Here is a 21,401-nt window from a genome sequence, read left to right on the forward strand (position 1 = left end):
CAGTCATGCTGACATGCACCTTAATGACAAGAAATAATAAATCTTATCTAAACCTAACTACCGGGCACTGAGTTTGTAGACAAAAAAATAAATCAACATGTCATCAGATTCAGATTCCTATTAAACTGCCTGGTAACCATAATGTTCCAGCTAATAAAGACGACCTTGGGTTTTAAATGCGTCCACTCGCGAACACCACATATTGATGACAGTTATGCCATAAATCTAAAGAGGGACACAAATGTCAGATTAAAATAGAAAAAAATATATATATGGCTTGATTAGACCACCAGAGGAACAGAATGCCCTAATTATAGAGAGAGGCCTGTTACAGGAATGTGCAGCCAGCAGCACACTTTGCAGGGAAACTGGGCAGTGATATGATTGGCTGGGTGCAAGTGAAGTAAGGGACTGAATAATTAATGCATGAGGAGAGTTGGGGTGTATGAAGGAGAGTGGGGCGAGGAGACAGAGAAGGAGACAGAGAAGGAGGGGAGAAGCTATGGATGGAGAGAGAGATGCTGTTGCCAGGGAACAGCAGCCACATAGAGGACCACTGAAAACAACAGCAGGATTATCTGATGGGGTAAAGGGACACAGAGACTGGTGCTCATTTTCCCCACACGGAGAGGGGTTGAATTGATATTTGGGAGTGGAAAAAAAGGTATTTGGGGACACAAGCAGGGAAAAGAAGGCGGTATAGGGAGGGAGATCATGATGCCAGAGCAGATGCATTCTGATTAAAGGAATTTTGTGTCTTGGTGGTGTGGACGTATGCGAGCTGAGAGGCAGGCTGTCGGCTCGTTCTTCACGGCCAGTCTTTCCCCAACAAAGGTGGCCAGAGGCGGAGGAGAGGGGGGGGGGGGGGGTCCACCACAGAGGTGCCCCCTGTCTTTAGACACCTGCTGCTGGCTAGCGGCTGACATCGAGGACACTAGGACTGTGTCTGTGCACAAGTGTGTGTGTGCATGTGAATGAGTGTAAGACAGGGAGCGTGAGAAGAGAAAATTCAGCCTGACCTCTGCTTCTCTGTTGATGTGGAGGATCAGGAATTTCTCCCCTAGAATCTTTGCGTCTGTGACTGAGGAGGGAGGACACACAGACCAGCGAGAGCTTTTGAGGGGATCTCACACCGCTCATGTGAGTATAGTCACTGAATTAACATCCTTGCATCTCTATTCTGCTCGCTGCACAAATCAGACACCTTAGACTGACTGCATGCACATCGTGTCCACTAACACATGAAATCCTTTTAGGTATTTTCCTTTTTGGCTGTTACATTTGGGATGACCCAGAAAGGCTGTGGAGGCTCTTTACTCTGTGATGTTTTGCACATTTGGTGGCAATTCATTTAGTATATTTTGCAATATTGGAATTTGCAAGCAGAATGATTGAACATGGGTAGCATAACACAACAATAAAGGTCATTTAAGGTAAAGGTAATTGCATTACATTGTCAACATTTTCCCAGCCTGTCAAACATGGTGTGAGAAAGAAGAAACCTCACTGTCATTGATTTATTCTGTTTTCTGCTCTCCCTCTTGCTTCACTGCTTTCTTTATGGGGTGTTGTTTCATTGGATTTTACAAACGTGTGATGTGTTAGTGGATTTTGCTTCATGATACAATGTCTTATCTTTGCTTTGTTCCTTATGTGTAATGTAAGGCCTGCAAAAATGATTTTTTTCCTCTATGTGAGACATGGCTGTCTTCCAGTTAAGCCACAACCACTCCACTCCTTTTAGTAATTATATCACAGCAACATTATGCACTGCCGACAACAATGTTTGTTGTATTTAATTTTCCCACAACAATATTTTTGTTGTGCTCTCCTAACACACTTTGAACTGCATTAATGTGACCCTGACAAGCACTTATAATGTGCCTTTCCTCTGTTTGTAAGAATAACCTCCAACACAAACCTGACAATCCTCTGTCACTCAGCAGAAGCTGCTCAGACATTGTGGATTTTATACTTGAGTGGAGAACTACAAAGAGAACAGGACTTAAGGTCCAATTAAATATCCACTGTGCTCCTCTCATGCAGTTCACCAGCCAAAATAGACCTGTGCATGTTATTAATGTGTCACTGTTGTGTTGTGATAACGCATCTGGATTCCAGCATTAAATCCTATAATTAAGAAGAGTGCAGTGCATCTCAATGCCACCGTTGATTATACAGTCAGTGTGTAATCAAGTCAGTCACCAGTATGTGGATTCTCTTCAAACTCCTGAGCACAAACAAATGAATATTAGATCTTAAGAGAAGTTTTTTTTTTCTGTTAATACTATTGGTGACATAAAGCCTGAGCGTAAAAGGCAGCAGTCACATCAGTGCGGTAGGATTAAGGAGCAGTGAGGGAGGATTAAATGTGCATGTCGTTCTCCACATTGGCCTCTTGAATTCCACCTAGGAAGAAATTTGTACGTGATATTTGACTTTGAGGAGAGCTGAGCTCAAAGTGGGCTCTGTTCAAGTCAGTCACATGCCTCTCTCATGTGCTCCTTCGGGGTCAGGGATAAAAAAACATCTGACTAAAGAGTGGTTACAGCCCCCAAATTGCAATGGAAAAGTATTTGAAAAAAATCCTGCAACAATGCTTGTTGCAAATGACTTTTCCCTTTGTCATCTAAGTCAAACACATGTTCCTGCAGTGCAGCCATGAAGCTGACTGTCTAGTAAGTACACACATTTTATGTGACAGCTTTTCCTTTGTTATTGTAAATGGAGTTCATTCATAAACTGTTTTCTTCACATCTTCAGGATCCTGCTCTCTTCCCTGAGGGATGGGCACCACAGAGGCAACTCTACGAATGGAGAACTTGGAAGTGAAAGACGAGTGGCAGGATGAAGACTTCCCCAGGTGGGATCCTTTTACTTTCTACTAATCACCATCTCATTATCTGTTCTTTTGATGTCATTTGGATGATGTTGAAAGTCGTTATGGCATCTCTTAGAGCTGTGTGTGTATGTGCCTTTAACTATACGGCATATTCTTGTGAATGTGTGTGCTGGTGAATATGCAGTACATTTAATTTATGAATTAGAATCTCATTATTTAAGATTAATTTTGCAGGTAATTAGGGATGAATTGCCAAACAGTGTTTCGTTATGGGCCAGCTGCCCTATATCACTCTCAATATTGTCTGGGTGGATTTAGAAGCAGTGCTGTTTATATTAATTTGTAGTTTTGTAATATCAATACTTTTTTATTTTATAAAAGCTTACCTATATTTATGATAGCCATATCTTATTTCTGTTATATTATAAAAGCAACAGTGTATCTATATAAGCTTATTGTGTTGATGTAAAATGTACAGGGTGCAAGGTTTGAGCCCAGTGACATTTCATTTCATGTTCACAGTCAGATAGAGAAACAGAGAGAAAGATACATGATACAAAAAAAAAGGTTTTAAAACGATTTAGAGAGTGTGGGAATTTGATGTTCAGAGGTGGAGATGCAGAGCTGGATGGGCATAAAAAGAACAGGGGAGAAGTGTGATGACAGTCAGTTCTGGGCTCCCTCCTCCTCCTCATCCCTCCTCCCTCCTCCTGCTCTGTCAGAATGGGAGGCAGGAAGCCAGGGAGCAGGTGCAGCTCTGTCTAGAGATGGTCTCAGGCTACGTCATTTGACGCAAGAGCAGTCACTGATCAACAACACAGCGTCGGCAGGAAAATGGTGGCAGGTTTTGGTGAAAGCCAGACAGAGACGGAGGAATAGCCAGCAGCAAATGGATTATCAAGGCATCCTGTGAGAGATGCTCTGCTCTACACTGTCTGTTATCAGCAGGGAAACAGGGAATGAGTAAGCAGACTAAATCTAAAGGTGTGTCAGGTTAAAAAGCTATTTGAATAAGCCTTGACAACAGCAGCCGCGTGCTATTTCCAGAAGGTAAGCATCATTGATTCGTCATGTGATTGTTGTTTGTAGCTGAAGGACAATGCAGCTATAAACTGGAACAAAAGAGATTATCTTGCTTTTGTTAAAACTAGAACTCCCCATTAATCTGTTCATAGAATTGACTTAATTTCTGACAAAGGAAGCATTGGACTAGTAATGACTGCAGGGGTCCTCGGGGGAGAAGGGTTGAACCGTTCATCAGTGTCTGTTTCTCTGGGCTAAAGCCAGTGTTGTTGGCTCAGGGGGAACACACACTGTCCCCCTCTAGATGGGAGGAAGAGGCAGTTGACTTTCACAGGAAATGCAGCTAAGATCCTCTCTGCTGAATGACACTGCGTTGTAACTCTCTGCATCTCTTGCATTCTAGCCATTTAGTTGTAAAACCCTGTTTCCACGTCCCTGATTGTTGTTGCTCATATGCAAAACAACACGTCTGTCCTAATGTGCATAGTTTTGTTTACTCTCAAAAAAACACACGGCTGGGCAGATGCTACACAAATATATGCATGGCAGGATCTCCAGTTCGCTCCTCCTTCTGCGCAGGGTATATAACAAGTAGCATAAAGGAAAGAGAGCTGCACCTTTTTGTCTGTATGCGTAGACGTACTTCTTGCCTCTTCTCTCTCTTCTACTCATTCTCTATCTTTTATTCCTCCCCTTTTCTCCTTTATCCCCCCCAGAGAGAAGTTAATTACCATCTCTATCATCTTCTGCTTGCTCCTCTTTTTAGTGCTTAGCCAGATCAGTTACAACACCCACGCCTTTACTGGTCCATTGAACACCATCCTAATCACAATGCTACATTCTATTGGGAGGCCATAGCTTGAGACTGCTGTATGCTGGAGAACAGAGTCGAGTTTAAGATAAATATACTACATTCAAAAGTTATGGTTACTTATATTAAAGATCCAGTGAGAGCCATGATTGTTCTGCTGAACCTCTGTTCTCATCTGCATCATGACTGGCTTCATGTTATATATTATACTCAACAAGCTCAGTGCTGGTGGCTCACCTGTGTATGCTTCCCTCCAGACCACTACCAGAGTACGGAGACATGGATCCCTCTTGTGGTCTCACAGACGACAGAGCCTGTAAGTAACACCGGGGGTCACTGATTGGTCAATAATGGAAAGTCCATAATAACCCTGATTTGTGACATCACTAACATTTTCGGATCTGTCTCTCCTCTCCTCGTCTTGCTGTAGCTCCCCCTAACTCCCTGAATGTAAGCCCACCCGGAGGAGGAGGCGGCATGTCCTCGTCCCACCGTAAACGGCGTACGTTGATTGCCCCGGAGATGAACCTTTCACTGGACCAAAGCGAGGGCTCTTTGCTGTCAGATGACTTCCTGGATACACCGGATGACCTGGACATCAACGTTGATGACATTGATACGCCTGACGAGACAGACTCGCTGGAGTTCATCACCAATGGCAATGAGCTGGAGTGGGAAGGTAATTAAAAACGCATATGCATATATCTACACAGATATCTACTGAAGTTTGCAGAATCAGCAACATATTTTAACTCACTTCTCAAAACCTTTCTTTAAAAATAGCCTCTTATTAAATGAACTACATTTATTTGACAATACTGTTGAGGTTATTAGTTACTTTTTACAGAATATATGATATGATGCATTCCCATCCTGACAATCTACCCAGTAGTATACACTGTGTCTAAAATTGGCCCCACATTGACATATTACAACACTAAAATGCTCTTTCACGTATTTGTCATTCAAAGAAATATAATATATTAATTTATAATGATACAACATTGTGAAATGACTCATTCTGCATAATTAGTACTTTTACTTTTATTTTTTTAATTCAGGACTTTCAATGGGAAAAAAAGATTCAGTAAAGGATCTTCTTCCACCACTGAAGAGTTAGGATATCTAACAACCTAAAACTAACTCTAAATTAAGCTACAAACCTGAATCCTAATCCTTAATAAATGTTAATCCATAGACAGCAAGACAGAATGTAACTGCAGTTTGTTAATCTAATATTTAACACTTACTTAAGATTAGGTTACACACAGACAATATATTTCACTCTCTCTTGAAACCAGTGCAATGCAATGTGGCAGATATTTCAGAACAAAATCTGGCTCTGTGTTCGTCCAGATGACACGCCAGTGGCTTCGGCCAAAGCAGGTCCCGCTGGCGGTTCAGGAGACGTGGATGAACAGGGGAATGTCAACAACGGACGCCTGTGGAGGACGGTGATCATCGGAGAACAGGAGCATCGTATTGACATGCAAGTCATCAGGCCCTACCTCCGGGTCATCACACATGGAGGTCAGTTAAAAGGACAGAAATCAATTAAATCAATGGATGGTTTTCAGTAACTCACGTTTATCTCATATGCAGCATTATTCACTATTAACTGAAACTCTTTCCCATCAGGTTATTATGGCGAGGGGCTTAATGCCATCATTGTTTTCTCTGCTTGTTACCTGCCTGACAGCAGCTGTGCAGACTACCACTACATCATGGAGAACCTCTTCCTGTGAGTGACTCTTAGTTTTCAAGTACAGGCTTTGATAATGGGAACGGATTAATGTGTATACTGGGCACCAAAGTCAGAAGTTAGTTATTATCATGTCTGGAAGGAAAGTCACATGGCTCGGTCAAAAGCAGGCATGCCTTGATCATATTTATTTTTTAAATTCACAGTTCTTTTAAATGCATCTGGGCATCTGTTATCTCATAATTCGTCCATGATGCTGAACCCTCTAATGCAACTGTTTTGAGGTTATTCAGTGGTTTGCATACAACACATGACAGCCTTCCCTCTCCTCCAGATATGTGGTGAGCAGTCTGGAGATGCTGGTGGCTGAAGATTACCTGATCATCTACATGAACGGAGCCACTCCTCGGAGTAAAATGCCTGGGATCAGTTGGCTCAAGAAATGTTACCAAATGATTGACAGAAGGTGGTAAAAGGAGAAACTACTCAGATATTATATTTGTGATATGCTGTCTATAAAACACGTCTTAATACTCATTTAAAAGATGACAGTTCTGAACTGAAATATGATTTCGGCCCAATCTGCTATTATTAGCTGCTGAGTATTGTTCATTGTCAATATACAGAAATGCATGACATTGGAACTGACAGACACAAATTGGAGGTTAATGGAAGTTGTCAGTTGCTGTCAGAATGAGTCTGAGGATGACTCTGAGGTTACATTTGCAACAGGACTCTGTTTAGAGAATTATCAGTTTAATTTATTTTGAACACTAACTTAACTGTGCTAACTGAATGGACTTGTTCTTCGTGTTGTGAGGGCAGATTAAGGAAGAACCTGAAGTCTTTGGTCATTGCTCATCCCACATGGTTTATACGCACCGTCCTGGCTATATCCAGGCCCTTTATCAGGTAATACACACACACACACACACACACACACACACACACACACACACACACACCAACAACTGAACAATTATGCCTGAAAGTGGGGAATCCACAAAACTCGATGCACAAGTTAAAATGCTTTTTTCTAGTACTGAACTAATGAGGACCAGGCCGTGCTTTTGATCATGAGGATTTTGTAACTGAGACATTGGAGATACAGCGACTGTAACGGTGGTTGTGGTGTTGTTGTTGTTGTTTTTGTTGTTGTTGTTGTCTCTCTGCAGTGTGAAGTTCATGAATAAGATCCAGTATGTTCACAGCCTGGATGAACTTGCAGAGATCGTCCCAATGGATCATGTCCATGTACCCGAGTGTGTGGTGCAGTAAGTATCTCTGACCACTAGATGGAGAAAACGAGCCATAGCAGTGTACAATGTACATCTGGCAAAAAACATGAGTAATGTGTTTCAATAAAAGTAAAATAAGATTAGTACTTGAGCTCTTTAAAAGGACTTGCATTTACTGAAGGATCTAACAGTGTTACTTATTTTCAGATTTGACGAGGAGAGGATTAAAGTAAGAAGGGAAAGGTAAAATACGTTTGATAAGATCAGCCTCTCATACATATATATTGCTCACACAAAATTGCACTTGAAATGAACTGTGGTTAAAGCACTTGAATGGAATTAATTGGCTGCAGAAGTCTGCCTTTAGATTCACAACCAAATGGGCATCAGCCGAAATGCCTACAATAACTCTCTCTCTCTCACTCTCGCTGTGTGTGTGTGTGTGTGTGTGTGTGTGTGTGTGTGTGTGTGTGTGTGTGTGTGTGTGTTTGTGTGCGTGTAGGATGGAACAGGAGCACAGACAACAGCAGCAGCAGCAGCCAATCCCACAGGAGCCAATTAAAAAATCTGAGAGGTACTGGTCCACCCTGGATTTTAAAATCATATTTTCACATTGGACGTTTAAATAGTTGGGACAGTCATTTGTTTTTGGTACGTTGTCATCCCTCCAACTTTCTAACAGGTTTTTTTCTCATTTTCAGGCCGAAGTTGATGCTTGTAGATCAAGAGTAATGAGAAGGACAGCTTCTCAGCAGGTAAAGGCATATAAACCACTGTTGCATATCTTTTAGGAGCCCCGATGTGGCTTTCTGTCCTGAAACATATTCACCACATAGCCCTTTGTATCTCCACACAGATGTCTAATTAGGGGCCAATAATCACACGTTCCAGTGTACTGTTTTTATATATTTTATACGACAATCAGATTATGATCAAAGTCTAATATTTCAGTATGTGTGCTTACTGCACTACACTTTCTGTTACGTAAAGAAAATGTTATTTATTCTATTAGATTTCCTTTGTTACATGCATTTTTTAACCGATCATGTATCCATTTTGAAAAACAGTAGCCTAATTGTGTGAATTCTTTCTTAAACAAATAATCAAATAGAATATTCAAGTGTACTTTTAGCTGAGTAAAAGGCCATGGGCATGTAGATTATTAACAAAGAAACAGTGTGCAGCAATGGGTAGAGATAATTATGTTTTCCGATTCACATTCATACAATTAATACTCCTCCATTGTCAATGGGGATATCTATCTGTGGTTTGTGATGTCTTGCATGCCTTTACATGGATGCTTGGTCATTAGACGGACTTGTTTTTCAGGTTTGTAAAGTAACTTCTCTGGAGTGCCCTTTTCCTCTAGTCAGAGTTAGTCTTGCTTTGTGTGGGCTTCATCCTCGGACTGGTTAAAATGAGAATGAAGCCGTGACTTTGTTTAAGTTATACATGTCAGGATCAACAGATTAACTCTTTCTTCATCTGCTTTAACAATGTAAACCATCAAGGTGGATCAGGGAGGTTAAGCACATATTCAGTTCAGAGCTTGACATTGCAACAAGTGATTGAAAAATCAAAAATTGTATTTAAATCTCCAGTAAGCGACACTTCTTTTAGAAGGGCATATTTGAAGATTTTTGGTACTAAAGGCGATGTATCCCTTAAAAGGATCAGACACATACTAACTTTTTTTTAATTATATGAGTTTAAATTTGATCATGATACATGAGCAGCAGAACTGTTTTTATTGTCTTGTCATGCTTTCATCATACACAAGCATTTCCTTCTCTTCATGCAGTGTGTGACAGACGTATGGAGCATGAACCTTTGGATTTTTACCCGTATGAAGCAGCGGGTCCAACAAGTCTACATATGCTTCCCTGTTTTACCAACATCCAGCTTGTGCCATGAAGATGGTGAACGCTCCTCCTCATTAACCCTTTGTGTGGAACCCCTTCTTCCTCTCCTCCAGTGGGGTTTTCATATGGCAACTTGAAAATGTACAAAGGAAGTCACAGCGGGAAGTGTTTCATTATGGAAACTATTGCTGGGTTCATCGACTCATTAACCTGCTGTGTGGTCAGACCTGTTGCATCGCCCACATTGTAATATTACATCATCGTGATGCTCCGGAGGACCAGGTCATTGACAGAAACTCACGCTCTATAATGCAAAACAAAATAAACTGGAAGACTAAAGAACGACAGTGTTGGGTGAAACAACTGTAACTCCAATTGATGGTACTCATGTTGTAACTTAGTTTAAAGGATTACGCCTTCAAAAACGTTTTGTTAATAATTAAATAAATCTACAAAATTAACTGGAAATAATTAGGAATTTTTCATCAAAGGAAAAATCTATCAATTGGAGATATCAGCTTTTTGCCTGACACAACTGATGTGAACATATGTTATGAAATATTTAACACTTGGCAAGACCAGAGAGACATTAGAGACACAGAAACATTATTGATGTAGCAGATGCTGATTTGGGTCAGTGTGTGACCAAACATACGTTTATATTCATGCTGGGTCGTGTGAATATAATGTGTGCTAGATGTAAATAACAATGCATCAGAAGCCTTCATCTTTGTTTGCCTCACCAGCTGTATCATCTCTCTTTTGCCGTAGTGACATTTTGAAAATGTCCAAATGCACTAACATCTGTACTGTAACATGTGTTATTGGTGTGCCTCAGTGTGTAGAAAAATACAGAAACATGAACAATATATTAATTTGTGACCTGGAAACCCCATATGACAAAATCTTTAAGAAACATATATGTGTTGTAAAATACAATGCTTGTTTATTTTGTGTAACATGGTTATGGCCACATAAATATATGTCATACAACATTAAACACATGTGCTTTATATCAACATTTAGACTGTAATCATATTACATATTGTATGACATAAGACGAATAGAATTCTAACCCACCGTAGACAAAACATCTGCAATAATTTTGTATGAAAGTGGCAATAATCAAGACACAATACACAAATATTGTACATATGATTATGCATATTAATGCTATTAATTGTGCATATCTATAATTCTTATTGATCTGTTTCATATGGGAACATTTGCTGTCAGCTTAGCTCTGAAATCATATTCATGACCAGTAACTTGATGAAGTATAAAGTGGCCTCTTTTTTCTTTTTTAGTTTTTGTAGCTTATTGTAAAAAATGTAGTTTGTGTTCAGCAGAGCGACATCCCCTTTATGTTTTTATGTGGTTGTGTCTGATGAACATTTGGGACGATGTCAGCACATTCCCATATTTAACCGAAGTTTTAACATTTCTCAAACATCCTAATGCATTAGGGATCGGATGTTTTCTGGGGTTGCATTGATTTTCTCTCGTGTCTTCCATCTCTTCAACTTATTGTAGCAGGAGAGCAGAGGAGGAAGAATTTGTTATTTTTGTAAAGAACTGCATCAATTGTAATGCCTGCCTGCCTTTTTTTGCACTAATGGATTTGGTTATGTTGAGGTGGAGAAAAGTTCTCTGAAAGCATATTTTGTGTTGTTAAGTAGCATTGCTGATGGCATGCAGTTGTGTAGTTAGTAAAGAATGAACCTTTTTATGCTTATTTGTTACAGAAAACTAGTCTCATGAAATGTCTGTTTCTAAAGTGCCATCTCAATTCACTTCTTTTGCCTTTTTTTAGGTTCAACTTTTTCAATATCTTTAGTCCTGTTCAGCTGTTTTCAAACCAGTAAACCAAACATGAGCAGTTTCAGCAAATATTGATCATCCCTGATGGAACAGCTCCGTTACTGCAGCTCGTCATTCTTTGTGTTTGAGGTTTGTTGAGTGCCTATTTTTGCATCAAAGGATTTTTAAAAATCCAGAAAAAGTGACAGGACGTAAAGTGTAGCCTTTCCATTTGTAGTTACTGTAGTTTACAGGTTTATTATATCAAATGTCACCCAGTAATATAAGCAAGGTTTGCATAGAAATGGTTTGTATGACCTTTCCAAAAATCAAAATGTTCATTTTGACTATAAAAGCACAATATTTATATTATTACAAATTCTTTGCCTACCATTTGTCTGCTGTAAAATGTTTGCCCAGATTTAAATGGAAAGATGATCTAGTTCATGGTTCTGTGCTTTAGATTGATATGATCAATTCTGCCTTGTACATATAACTGAATAAACTGTTCCTCCCAAAATGCATTTTTCACACTTTCTGTGTACTCATAGGAGCTCATTAATACTCTTCAGATACAGAGTTTGGCCTGGAAAAACTAGACTTATAAATATGCACTTTATTCCATTTTAGACCACTGTATTTATTGGAAATTCTAAGCGCCTTGTATTCAGTTTTTACCTGGATGTGTAATTAGGCAGCTCTTTCCTAAAAAGTTTGATATTTTAACTTGTTTTATTTCAGTGTTGTGTTTCCAGCGTGTTTCAGCTGCACTCAAGGGGCCAAGAAAATCAGTTAATGCAGGTTTAAGTAGCAATTAGGGCTTTGAGTTCATGGTCAATATGGCAGAAGAGTTTTATGTTTTGTGTTGTTAAAATAAACATCCAGTTTATGTTGTCCCCAATAATGTAACCAGTTGGTGAAATTTGAAATGAATTAATGCATCATGGGTGCACTGCAAAGAAAATGTTGGGAACCTGCTAAAAACAGTACATCACCTGCGTGATGAGGATGTGCAGGTGCATGAGGACAACCCAGAAGACCCCTTACTTTTGATGTTGCCTTTTCAGTGAGACGTCACAGCTTCAGGGGGATGTCCTACATGTCTGGACGGGGCTGTGATCATGTTTGACGTTAGACTCCAGAGAAATGGCTCTGTCTTTTCTTGGAGTAAGAGAGTCCTGTGATGTCACCGTAACCATAATATATTCACTTGAGTCGCCCATCACACCCTTCACCCTTACACACTACTGAGAGAGAGAGAACCTGGCTGTTGAGCATGGACGCATATATACACAAATAGAAGTGAATGTCACACTGTCCGGGAACGGGAGCAAGGCACTTCACAGAAGGTGATTTACCTTGCAGTAGGATTTATAATTCACATGATATAACCCCAAATGAATACTTGTTGCTGACATGCTCTGGCTCACGTCTGAACTTATGATATCTGTCCTAAATTCAGCGGTTTCCCTTTAAATTTTGGCACCTGTTTTCTCGCTCACTGGTTTCTGTGATTTGTTTCATAACATGTGATGGGTTTATATCTGCATATAAATGTATCCTGTGTATACTAGTGGGATTTAGAATCAGTTGTGAAAAGTAACTAAGTACATTTACCCAAGTAGTGAAGTTGTTTCTAGTCTGTTCTACATATATGCTATATACTATACTAAACTATACAATACTATACTATACTATACTATACTATACTAGTATACTATACTATGCTATACTAGTATACTATACTATACTATTCTACATTTCAGAGACATGTATTGCACTTTTTACTCCACTACATTTATTTGACAGCTATAGTTGACAGCTTGTTGCTTTTCAGATCAATATTATGATGCTGTGGTATTGATTCAAAAGTATATGAAGCATTTTAATTAGCTCCATCTCAACCAGCTATAACCTTAGAGTAGGCCTACTGTTTACACAATAATGCATGAATAATAATGGTCTCGTAATATAATGATACACTAACACTAACAGGGCCCCTTCTGGCAAAAACATACTTTTACGTTTCATGCGTTGAGTACATTTGGGTTATAATACTTTTGTATTTTTACTTAAGGGACATCTTAAATGTAGGGTTTTTACTTGTAATTGAGTAGTGTTGTATCACTACATTTATTTAAATACATTTGTGAATACTTCTTCCTTCACTGATTAAATCCCACCATGTGTTATACAATTACATGGGCTTATTGCTTTACCTTTGTATAGCCTACTGTTAACGTTTTGTTATTACCTTAATAACTTTATGTATAGATTGTTGACTTCTATAATATCTGACACTTTAATATTTTCCTCACTGATTTGTTTTAGCACTGTTAGCACAGATATTGAACCACCAGTTTACTGGTAAACAGCGGTACAAAACATCTGTTGTATTAACGTATCAATAAGACACCATCAATGGTAGTTTTCCACGGTCATCAGGTGGATTAACGGCTGAACGGAACAGCACGAGCTGCTGATCATCGCTGTGTTGGACAAGAGCAGGTGAAGTGAAATATGTAAGTATGTGAAAGTTTACGGGCTGTGATTGGCTGGTGGCAGGAGCTCTGTGGGCACTGATTGGCTGCTGCGGAGAGGCACGTAGACACTAGCGCAGAAGAGCACGAGCACGTCCGACCACGAGGACGCCCCATGCTTGCGTGAGTGGTGACGCAATACGACGCAAGTTGGATATAAATTGCAGTGGCTCGCGTGCTCAGTCAATGGAGCAGTAGTAGTAAGAAACGCCGACAGACGTAGAACTTACATTTACGACTATTTTTGAAGAGTTTGATTTGTCTCCTGACTTGGTGTAAAAGTACTGTTGACTGTTTCTTCAGCTGACGTTGAGCAGGACTGTCGAGAAGAGAAAATGAAATACATTATAGGAGTTGGCGGGTGAGTTTTATATTTTTATATAAATAGCTTGTTATTTACTAATATTTTGCTCGTAGAGTTAATGTTACATCCAACACTATTTCTATCTGAATAATGAGTTATTGCTTAACTGACTGATAGTTGTTTGGAGACTGTTAACAGCATGTTTTATCAGCTGCCCGCCAGAAAAGTGTTAAACCAGTTTACAGCCACGTCCGGTGGGACTGGTTTGTTGTCATGGATCGAGCGGGACATTTGAAATTCACCGCGAGACTCTTGTTCAAAAGTGGAGGGAGATTTAACATAAGTATTGTCCCCAAACCGAAATCAGTGTAATGTTATGTTCATCACGTATATACAAACCTTTTATATATATATACATATATGAGTAAACGACACTATATTTAATCCATATTGTTTCAGCTATTATGAAAACTGAGAATGTGCTTTTTATTCAGCACCATTTGTTTACTTTTTAATCTCTCACACACACACACACACACACACACACACACACACACACACGCACACTTAATTGTGTTTAAGGCTAATGTGTCTTTTTTTCCCGTTTACCAAATTGACTAAACAATTTGCATTTTTATCATGTTTTGCCTTTTTGTTTACAGAGTCACTAATGGTGGCAAAACCACCCTGACAAACAAGTTGATCAAGACTCTGCCCAACTGCTGTGTTGTGCACCAAGATGACTTTTTCAAGGTGAGTTTTAGCAATAAAACGTGTTATTGTTAGCCAGTGTTTTCCTTGTTTAACTCTGCATTGCATGTAAGCGAAGTAGTGAATACTAACACTCCTGCGCTATGTTCCCCACAGTAGATATGGAAATGGACTTAATGTCTTTGGAGCATAGTTTCTCTACCTGCTTGTCTCTTTTTACTGCTTCAGTCATGATTTTGCTGTCGTGTCCTTTTTAAATATTGCCATATAACGAGCCTTAAATCAATCAACTTTGCATTACCATTCAAACATGGCCTATGCATCTATTCTCTACTTAATTCCATTAGCATCTTCACATTATATAGTGATTAATCTCCCTTTTCCCCCAATTTCATTATAGCTGTGTCATTTTGTTAATTCCTTGTGTAGTTTTGTGCGTACCCTTTGCTCTGTGCCTTTCCTTTTTCTTCTGTGTCTGTGTGTGCACACTTCTTTAGCCGTAGTACTCTTTGCATGTGAGTAGAATCTGCAACTTGTGTTCAGAGCTGTGAGGTTGCAGCAATGTTTTATTGGTGAATGTTATTTCAGAAACCCGATCAGATAGAAGTCGGTGAGGACGGCTTTAGACAATGGGATGGTAAGCCTTCACCAAAGACTGCATAAGACTTATTGTTTACACTTTAATGTCATATAGCTCTCCCTCCAACATTACATACACTGCACAACATTAAGCTGATATCCTCTCGTAACTTGGTGCAAAAGACATTTCCAATTTTTTATATTCTTAACTAATGTCTTATCTAATTCCCTATCCATCATTTCTATTCTTTTTCTATCCACCTTGCTCTGTAGTGATAACCGCTATGGATATGGAGGCCATGACCAACACAGTAAAAGGCTGGATCGAGAACCCAGTGAAATTCGCCCGTTCCCACGGAGTCCCTCTGTCTTCTGCATCCGACGTGGCCGACCCAGACGAGCAGACCCACATTCTGATCGTGGAGGGCTTCCTGCTCTACAACTACCCGTAAGTTGAGAGAGAGAGAGAGAGATGAGAGAGAGAGAGAGAGAGAGAGAGAGAGAGAGAGAGAGAGAGAGAGAGAGAGAGAGAGAGAGAGAGAGAGAGAGAGAGAGAGAGAGAGAGAGAGAGAGAGAGAGAGAGAGAGAGAGAGACGAGAGAGAGAGGAGAGAGAGAGAGAGAGAGAGAGAGATCTTTGAGGCGGTGCTCGCACTGCCCTGAACGACTGGTCTGTAATTCAGAATGACTTATAAACCAGTTTAATAAAAGGACATGTGTTTAGTTGTTCCAGATTGAGTGTAATTAGCATTTTTGTTTATTTCCAATGTAAAATTTATTCTGTGGGAAGTTGTGTTTTTAAATCTGGCTCTAAATGAACGATGTCTCTTCTTCACATTACGTAATTTTTGGTGAAGGGAACAGTCTGTTTCTTGCAAATACTAAGAAATGTATGACAACAAAGATTGTTATTTCTGTAATGTCACATGTTCATTTTGCATGCTTACTATTGGTACTTGTACGCGGACCCCTTTCAGGCAGGTCCTGTAGTTAAAGATAAGGGTTTCAGCCGGCTCTATTAGTTGTCCTTAAAACTGACTGCTGGTTGGTGGTCACAGTGTGTGCTGAGATGAATATCAAGCCCACTTCAGAGAGATAGATAAGTGACGGTATGAGCAGTCACATGACTGTCAGTTTCTCTAGTTTGTTTGAAAATTTGTATAATCCTCGATGGCCTTCTTCATCTCCCCTCTAGGCCTCTGCTGGATGTTTTCGACAAGAGCTTTTACATCACGATTCCCTACGAGGAGTGCAAGAGAAGGAGAAGGTGAGCGTACACAGTGTTTTTACCTTTTCTACATTTTTAATGAATACATTCTCACATTTACTCTTTTCTAGTCATTGACTTCAGCTGTTTTCCCTTTTCATGGCTAGTGCACGTTCTCTAACAGTTTGTTATTGCTTTCAGTACGAGGCAGTACAACCGTCCCCGACCCTCCCGGCCTGTTTGACGGCCACGTGTGGCCGATGTACCTGAAGCACAGGAGGGAGATGGAGAGCAGTGGCTTGAATATCCGTATGTTTGTTTTTTTTTGTTTTTTTTGTTTGTTTGTTTTAATTTGCTCATGTATTATTTTAAACTTCTAATAGTTTTTGTTGTACGATTTCTAACTGGTCAACTTTTGAACTGTTGCAGAGTGCCTGGATGGTTTGATGTCCAAAGAGGAGATCTACAACCAGGCGTATGAGGACATTCAGAACAATCTGCTCAATCGTTTATAGGTAAGAAGACACATTACGTGCGTCACTGTTTTCAATTTGAAGGTATTTATTACTTTATTATTATTTTAGGGGTGTCTAATATTGTAGTTTGAAAAATGTGCCTCTTTGAGGGGTTTGTTTTCTTTAGCTAAAATGATTCTGCTTTTAAAAACTGAACTGGTACAATTGTAAAAGGATGTTAAGTGTACAAACTCCTAACGGTATTATTATTTTCTGGCTTTCTTGCAGCAGGAACACTCTTCTCCATCCCTGTACAGAGCTTGTAAATAGTCTCATGGATTCTTTTTTATGACGTTTTTCTAATTTTATTCTTTGTTTGTGAATGAAACAAAGCAATGTTAACTTATCATTGTCTTTTTTTAATCATCTTCAGATGGTCAATATGTTTTTGTGTTTTTTGTTAAGTCATTTTTGAACCAGAACATTACTATGTTGCTGTTATGTTAAACCACTGACTTGTACTGGACCATTTGTCGCATTCTCCTACAAATAAATGCATTAGTTACTGTTGATAGACAGAACATGAACAATCTGTATTTTCTTGTCTTCACAAAATTAAATTTAGCAGTTTGTTTTTATGAACTTGCAATATAACAATGAGCTACCCAAATTATTTATCTTGCATGAAAACAACATATTGCCTTAATAGTTGTAAATACTGTTAAACTTGACTATTGGTAGTTGTTTGGACAGTTTCATCATGCTGCTACTAGTGTGAATTTTAATAATTTTACTATATAACTGAGCTATTCCAACATAGAAGATTACTCATCTGATATTGTTTTAAATTTGTAATTTGGGGTCCCTTTTATTGATTATATCAGAAGGAAAATGGACGGTTAAGTTGAAATTACCTTTTTTTTTTTATATATATATTTCATTACCTCTTTAAAAGTGTGTATAAAATATTACATTGTCTTTTGTTATCAACTATTAACCTTCAACCAAAAACACATTGGTCTAAGTATTCAGGATGCAATGGTCCCCATGAGTAGGTCAGTGACTAACTACAACATTCAGGCTAATACACCAGATTTACAGCACATGAGGCACGTGCTGTCATCACCTATGTTTTCATGTGTATAAATAGACCAGAATAATTTCTAATTTCCCCTGAGAGAATACCTTATCCTGTCACAGAGTTGGTGTGAGCAGCTCATCATACCACAGCTAAATAAAGAACAGGTCAGGTAGGTGCATGTGTTCTTCGCCCAAAGTACGTTGACAACCATTTGAGGAACAAAGACCATTTTGGCATCAGAATCAGTCTGAAAGTAAAAGTGATTTGGCTCATTTTTGAGTTGGCGTTGAATAAACTCTTGATTATAAAGCAGTGGTTAACTACAGGTTTTTTGTTAATTTGGAAAAGTAGGGCTTGCAGTGATCTATATGTTCCCATTCAGTTTATTGAGACCTATTAAAATAACGACCCGTCTTCCCATTCCTAATGACATCAGCTGTTTGTACGTGTGATCTGTCGTGTGTGTGTGTCTTGTGGAAATTGAGTGACAAGGTGATTGTTGTGACTCTCCAGCAGGTGGACGTGGAGTAAACCACACTGGCCTGGACTCCTGGTGCTGAAAATGACCTCATTATGTGTGATGACTGTTAAAACACGCACACATGCGGGTCATCAGGGACAAACGGAGAAAAGACCATGATATCTTTGTTTTGCAAGGTTGCAAACAACTTGCTTTTCAACTTTTTTTGACTCAAAGAATTACATTTTTTTTGTAAATAGTTAATGTTAGCAAAATACTTGATGACAAAACACATTAAGAATTGCATTGATTGCAGAGACGTCCTCTTTAGACGATCTACTTCTGAAAACAGCGGTTGCAGCAACTTGACGATTGCGCCGCTATCAGTAAAAAGTCCACTGAAAGTGCTGCTCACTTCATATCAGCAACATAGACATTTAAGGGTTTAATGAATGAACAAATGAATCAATATCAATCAATTTATGACACAATAGGAAAAGGGCTGCATGTGTTCCCAGTCCACCTGTCTGGCTGTCCCAGACGGGTGATGGATTTAACTTGTTTGTGCTCCAGTTATTGTTGCAGCTGGTCGGGTTTTTAGGCACAGCACTAATCTTGTTGGTGAAAAAACCAACATCCATAATCCCAGATTTTGGGTAATTTTCTGCAAATATTCCTATGATGATACACACACACACACATCCATATATTATCATGCTCAAAAGTTTTACAACATCACAACATTGTTTGTGTCACATCTAACAATGCAAATTTCACCACACAAGGAAAGACAAGTAAGAAACGGTGGCTTAATTATACCAAGCAGCTTTACAGTGAAAACTAAATCCAGTCTAGACATTTTCCTGGACAAACATAACCTCATTACTCACAGCTCGTGTGAATCATGTGACTGATCCATTGGCATGCTGGGCCTCTATAAAGTCAGTAATATAACTGTCCTCCACTGCTCTTTGTTCCCAATATTTTTCACATGACAAAAAAAAAGGTGTCATAAATAAACTCCCTTATTTTGATTCAGGGTGAGTAAAGCCGATGTTTTTTCCTGTCTACTAAATTGACCATGTTTTAAACGGCCCCATTTGAGTAAAAACAACTGAATACAGTCAACACGGTGTCAGTGAGCTGCTGAGGAATCAGGAATGTTTTAGGTCTTTGTTTTGGATTCACAACCCTCTTCTCTATGTGCGTCATAGGACACTGAGGTTTAATACCTACATGGAAAAACTCTCTCCTTGTTTTAGCATGTAACTTCAAGTTTGCTGTCTCCATGTTCACATTCAAACCGAGTGGTGGAGAATAACATCCTAGTACATCCTCTTAAGTACTGTCCTTTAGTTCAATTTTGTTGTCTGTAACCCACTGCAGGGTAAGCACACCGCAGGTTCGGAAGGAGCTAAGTTTTGAATGCAATAATCATAAACACGACATTATTGAATTCAGTTAAATGCAACTTTAGTTTGCTTATGAATAGCAAAACTAATGCAATATTTACATGGATATGAAAAATAAAACTTGGCCCTTAAAGAAAGCTTGGTTTGATGATCATCTTGGTATTTGTACTTATGTGGGATTTCTCCAAAGTTTCAAGTAACTTCCAAGTCGGTGTCTGATGACCATAGGGAAAACTTTTTAAAGTAAACGGTCTGAGTCTGATAAGTCAGAGAGCCCTATCTAAATATATTGTATATTGGAGCTGGTACCAGGTTACTGGCACAACCGTACCTCAAAGCAAATAGTTAATCCGGCTGTTTCACATGGAATGTAGATTCGGGTTCCTGATAATCAAGCTGAGAGGCTCGCCATCTTGAATCTTTGGATCTTTTTCACTCGATCTCCTCACTCAAAAAACGACCCGACCTGTATTTATAAACAGGTTTATAGTGTCTGTTCTGTTTTCCTTCATATTTCATAAACATAATAAATATAATCTGTTACTCTCTAGTTAAAATTCTCAAATAATATTAAAATGATTTTGTTCTGTCAAAATATGCAGCAGAGATGATATTCAACTTAGATCATATTTGAGGAAGTAATACAACTATCTTAAATAACTACACAATATATTTTTTTAAACGTTACTTTACACTTTAAACATAAAATGCATTTCCTTTAAATGTTCACAAACCACTGCAAAATCCTAGAATAGGCTTTACCATAGACTGTATATGAGCTAAGGTTAGCTTTGAAGTACAACCAGCTAATTAGTTAAGAACAAACCGACACTTCTGGTGGTCTCTTGGCATCTGCAGGCAAACCATTTCACTCAAATTTGATAACTGCTCGGCAAAAATAACTATTTTGACTTAGTTGCTATTCCTCAACTTTAGTGAAGCTCAAATCAGAGGGAGTCTCTCCCAACCTCCCGACATCAACAACTTCTCCCCTGAAATACTTCCTGTTGATGTTAGTAACTGCACTTCAAATCTTCTGGTTAATCGTAAGCGATGGGAATGGGTGAAACAGAAGATTTGAATAACAGAAATAAAAGCATCACGTTAAAAGAAAATCGTTTATAACTTTATTCATTTCTATTTGAATACTTTTTGTTCAACTGGATATCCCCAGCTCCTCCTGTCCTCTTGTTGATGTGTTCTTAAGCAAGATGCTGAAGGTCTTTAGTGCAGTCTATTCACCATTCAATATTTATTTAACAAACTGATCGTTTGGTATGCAGAAATTTTAATCCACAGGTTGTCAAAATGCAGCTAAGTATAAAGTAGGCTACAATATTTCCTTCTGAAATGGAGTGGAGGAGAATTGTGAAAAA

The 21,401-nt window shown here is 39.0% G+C and overlaps 2 protein-coding genes across 6 annotated transcripts; both read left to right on the top strand.

The window, feature by feature from the left end:
* The first annotated feature begins 420 nt into the window (after positions 1-420).
* Positions 421-11,798, top strand: atcaya (ATCAY kinesin light chain interacting caytaxin a). Of its 4 annotated transcripts, none has more exons than XM_068707358.1 (14): positions 421-1,140; positions 2,635-2,678; positions 2,764-2,863; positions 4,934-4,992; positions 5,107-5,355; positions 6,033-6,206; positions 6,315-6,417; positions 6,713-6,844; positions 7,204-7,290; positions 7,554-7,652; positions 7,824-7,859; positions 8,119-8,190; positions 8,318-8,371; positions 9,418-11,798. In XM_068707358.1, exons 3-13 carry the CDS (start codon positions 2,787-2,789, stop codon positions 8,346-8,348), a joined length of 1,119 nt encoding a protein of 372 aa, XP_068563459.1. In that variant the 5' UTR covers positions 421-1,140; positions 2,635-2,678; positions 2,764-2,786; the 3' UTR covers positions 8,349-8,371; positions 9,418-11,798. The 4 variants fall into 4 exon arrangements, with proteins under 4 accessions (XP_068563459.1, XP_068563461.1, XP_068563460.1 ...); XM_068707360.1 differs by having other exon boundaries at positions 2,655-2,678; XM_068707359.1 differs by lacking the exon at positions 2,635-2,678.
* Positions 11,799-13,993: 2,195 nt separating this feature from the next.
* mibp (muscle-specific beta 1 integrin binding protein) lies at positions 13,994-17,662 on the top strand. 2 transcript variants are annotated; one of them, XM_068707363.1, is made up of 9 exons: positions 13,994-14,179; positions 14,785-14,875; positions 15,422-15,470; positions 15,686-15,860; positions 16,606-16,677; positions 16,785-16,789; positions 16,825-16,926; positions 17,047-17,132; positions 17,361-17,662. In XM_068707363.1, exons 1-8 carry the CDS (start codon positions 14,154-14,156, stop codon positions 17,130-17,132), a joined length of 606 nt encoding a protein of 201 aa, XP_068563464.1. In that variant the 5' UTR covers positions 13,994-14,153; the 3' UTR covers positions 17,361-17,662. The 2 variants fall into 2 exon arrangements, 1 of the variants encoding a protein (XP_068563464.1); XR_011102693.1 differs by lacking the exons at positions 16,785-16,789; positions 17,361-17,662 and having other exon boundaries at positions 16,819-16,926.
* The last annotated feature ends 3,739 nt before the right edge of the window (positions 17,663-21,401 follow it).

This window comes from Cebidichthys violaceus, unplaced genomic scaffold (genome assembly GCF_023349555.1).
Source record: "Cebidichthys violaceus isolate CVI_PGR_0920_01 unplaced genomic scaffold, fCebVio1.0.p SCAF_13, whole genome shotgun sequence".
Taxonomy (NCBI): domain Eukaryota; kingdom Metazoa; phylum Chordata; class Actinopteri; order Perciformes; family Stichaeidae; genus Cebidichthys; species Cebidichthys violaceus.

Coding starts and splice junctions, on each gene's coding strand:
- mibp (XM_068707363.1), top strand. CDS start 14,154: ATGAAATACATTATAGGAGTTGGCGG. Junction 14,876..15,421: donor ACCAAGATGACTTTTTCAAG/GTGAGTTTTAGC, acceptor ATGTTATTTCAG/AAACCCGATCAGATAGAAGT. Junction 15,471..15,685: donor CGGCTTTAGACAATGGGATG/GTAAGCCTTCAC, acceptor CTTGCTCTGTAG/TGATAACCGCTATGGATATG.
- atcaya (XM_068707358.1), top strand. CDS start 2,787: ATGGGCACCACAGAGGCAACTCTACGAATGGAGAACTTGGAAGTGAAA. Junction 6,207..6,314: donor CCGGGTCATCACACATGGAG/GTCAGTTAAAAG, acceptor CTTTCCCATCAG/GTTATTATGGCGAGGGGCTT. Junction 6,418..6,712: donor ATCATGGAGAACCTCTTCCT/GTGAGTGACTCT, acceptor CCTCTCCTCCAG/ATATGTGGTGAGCAGTCTGG.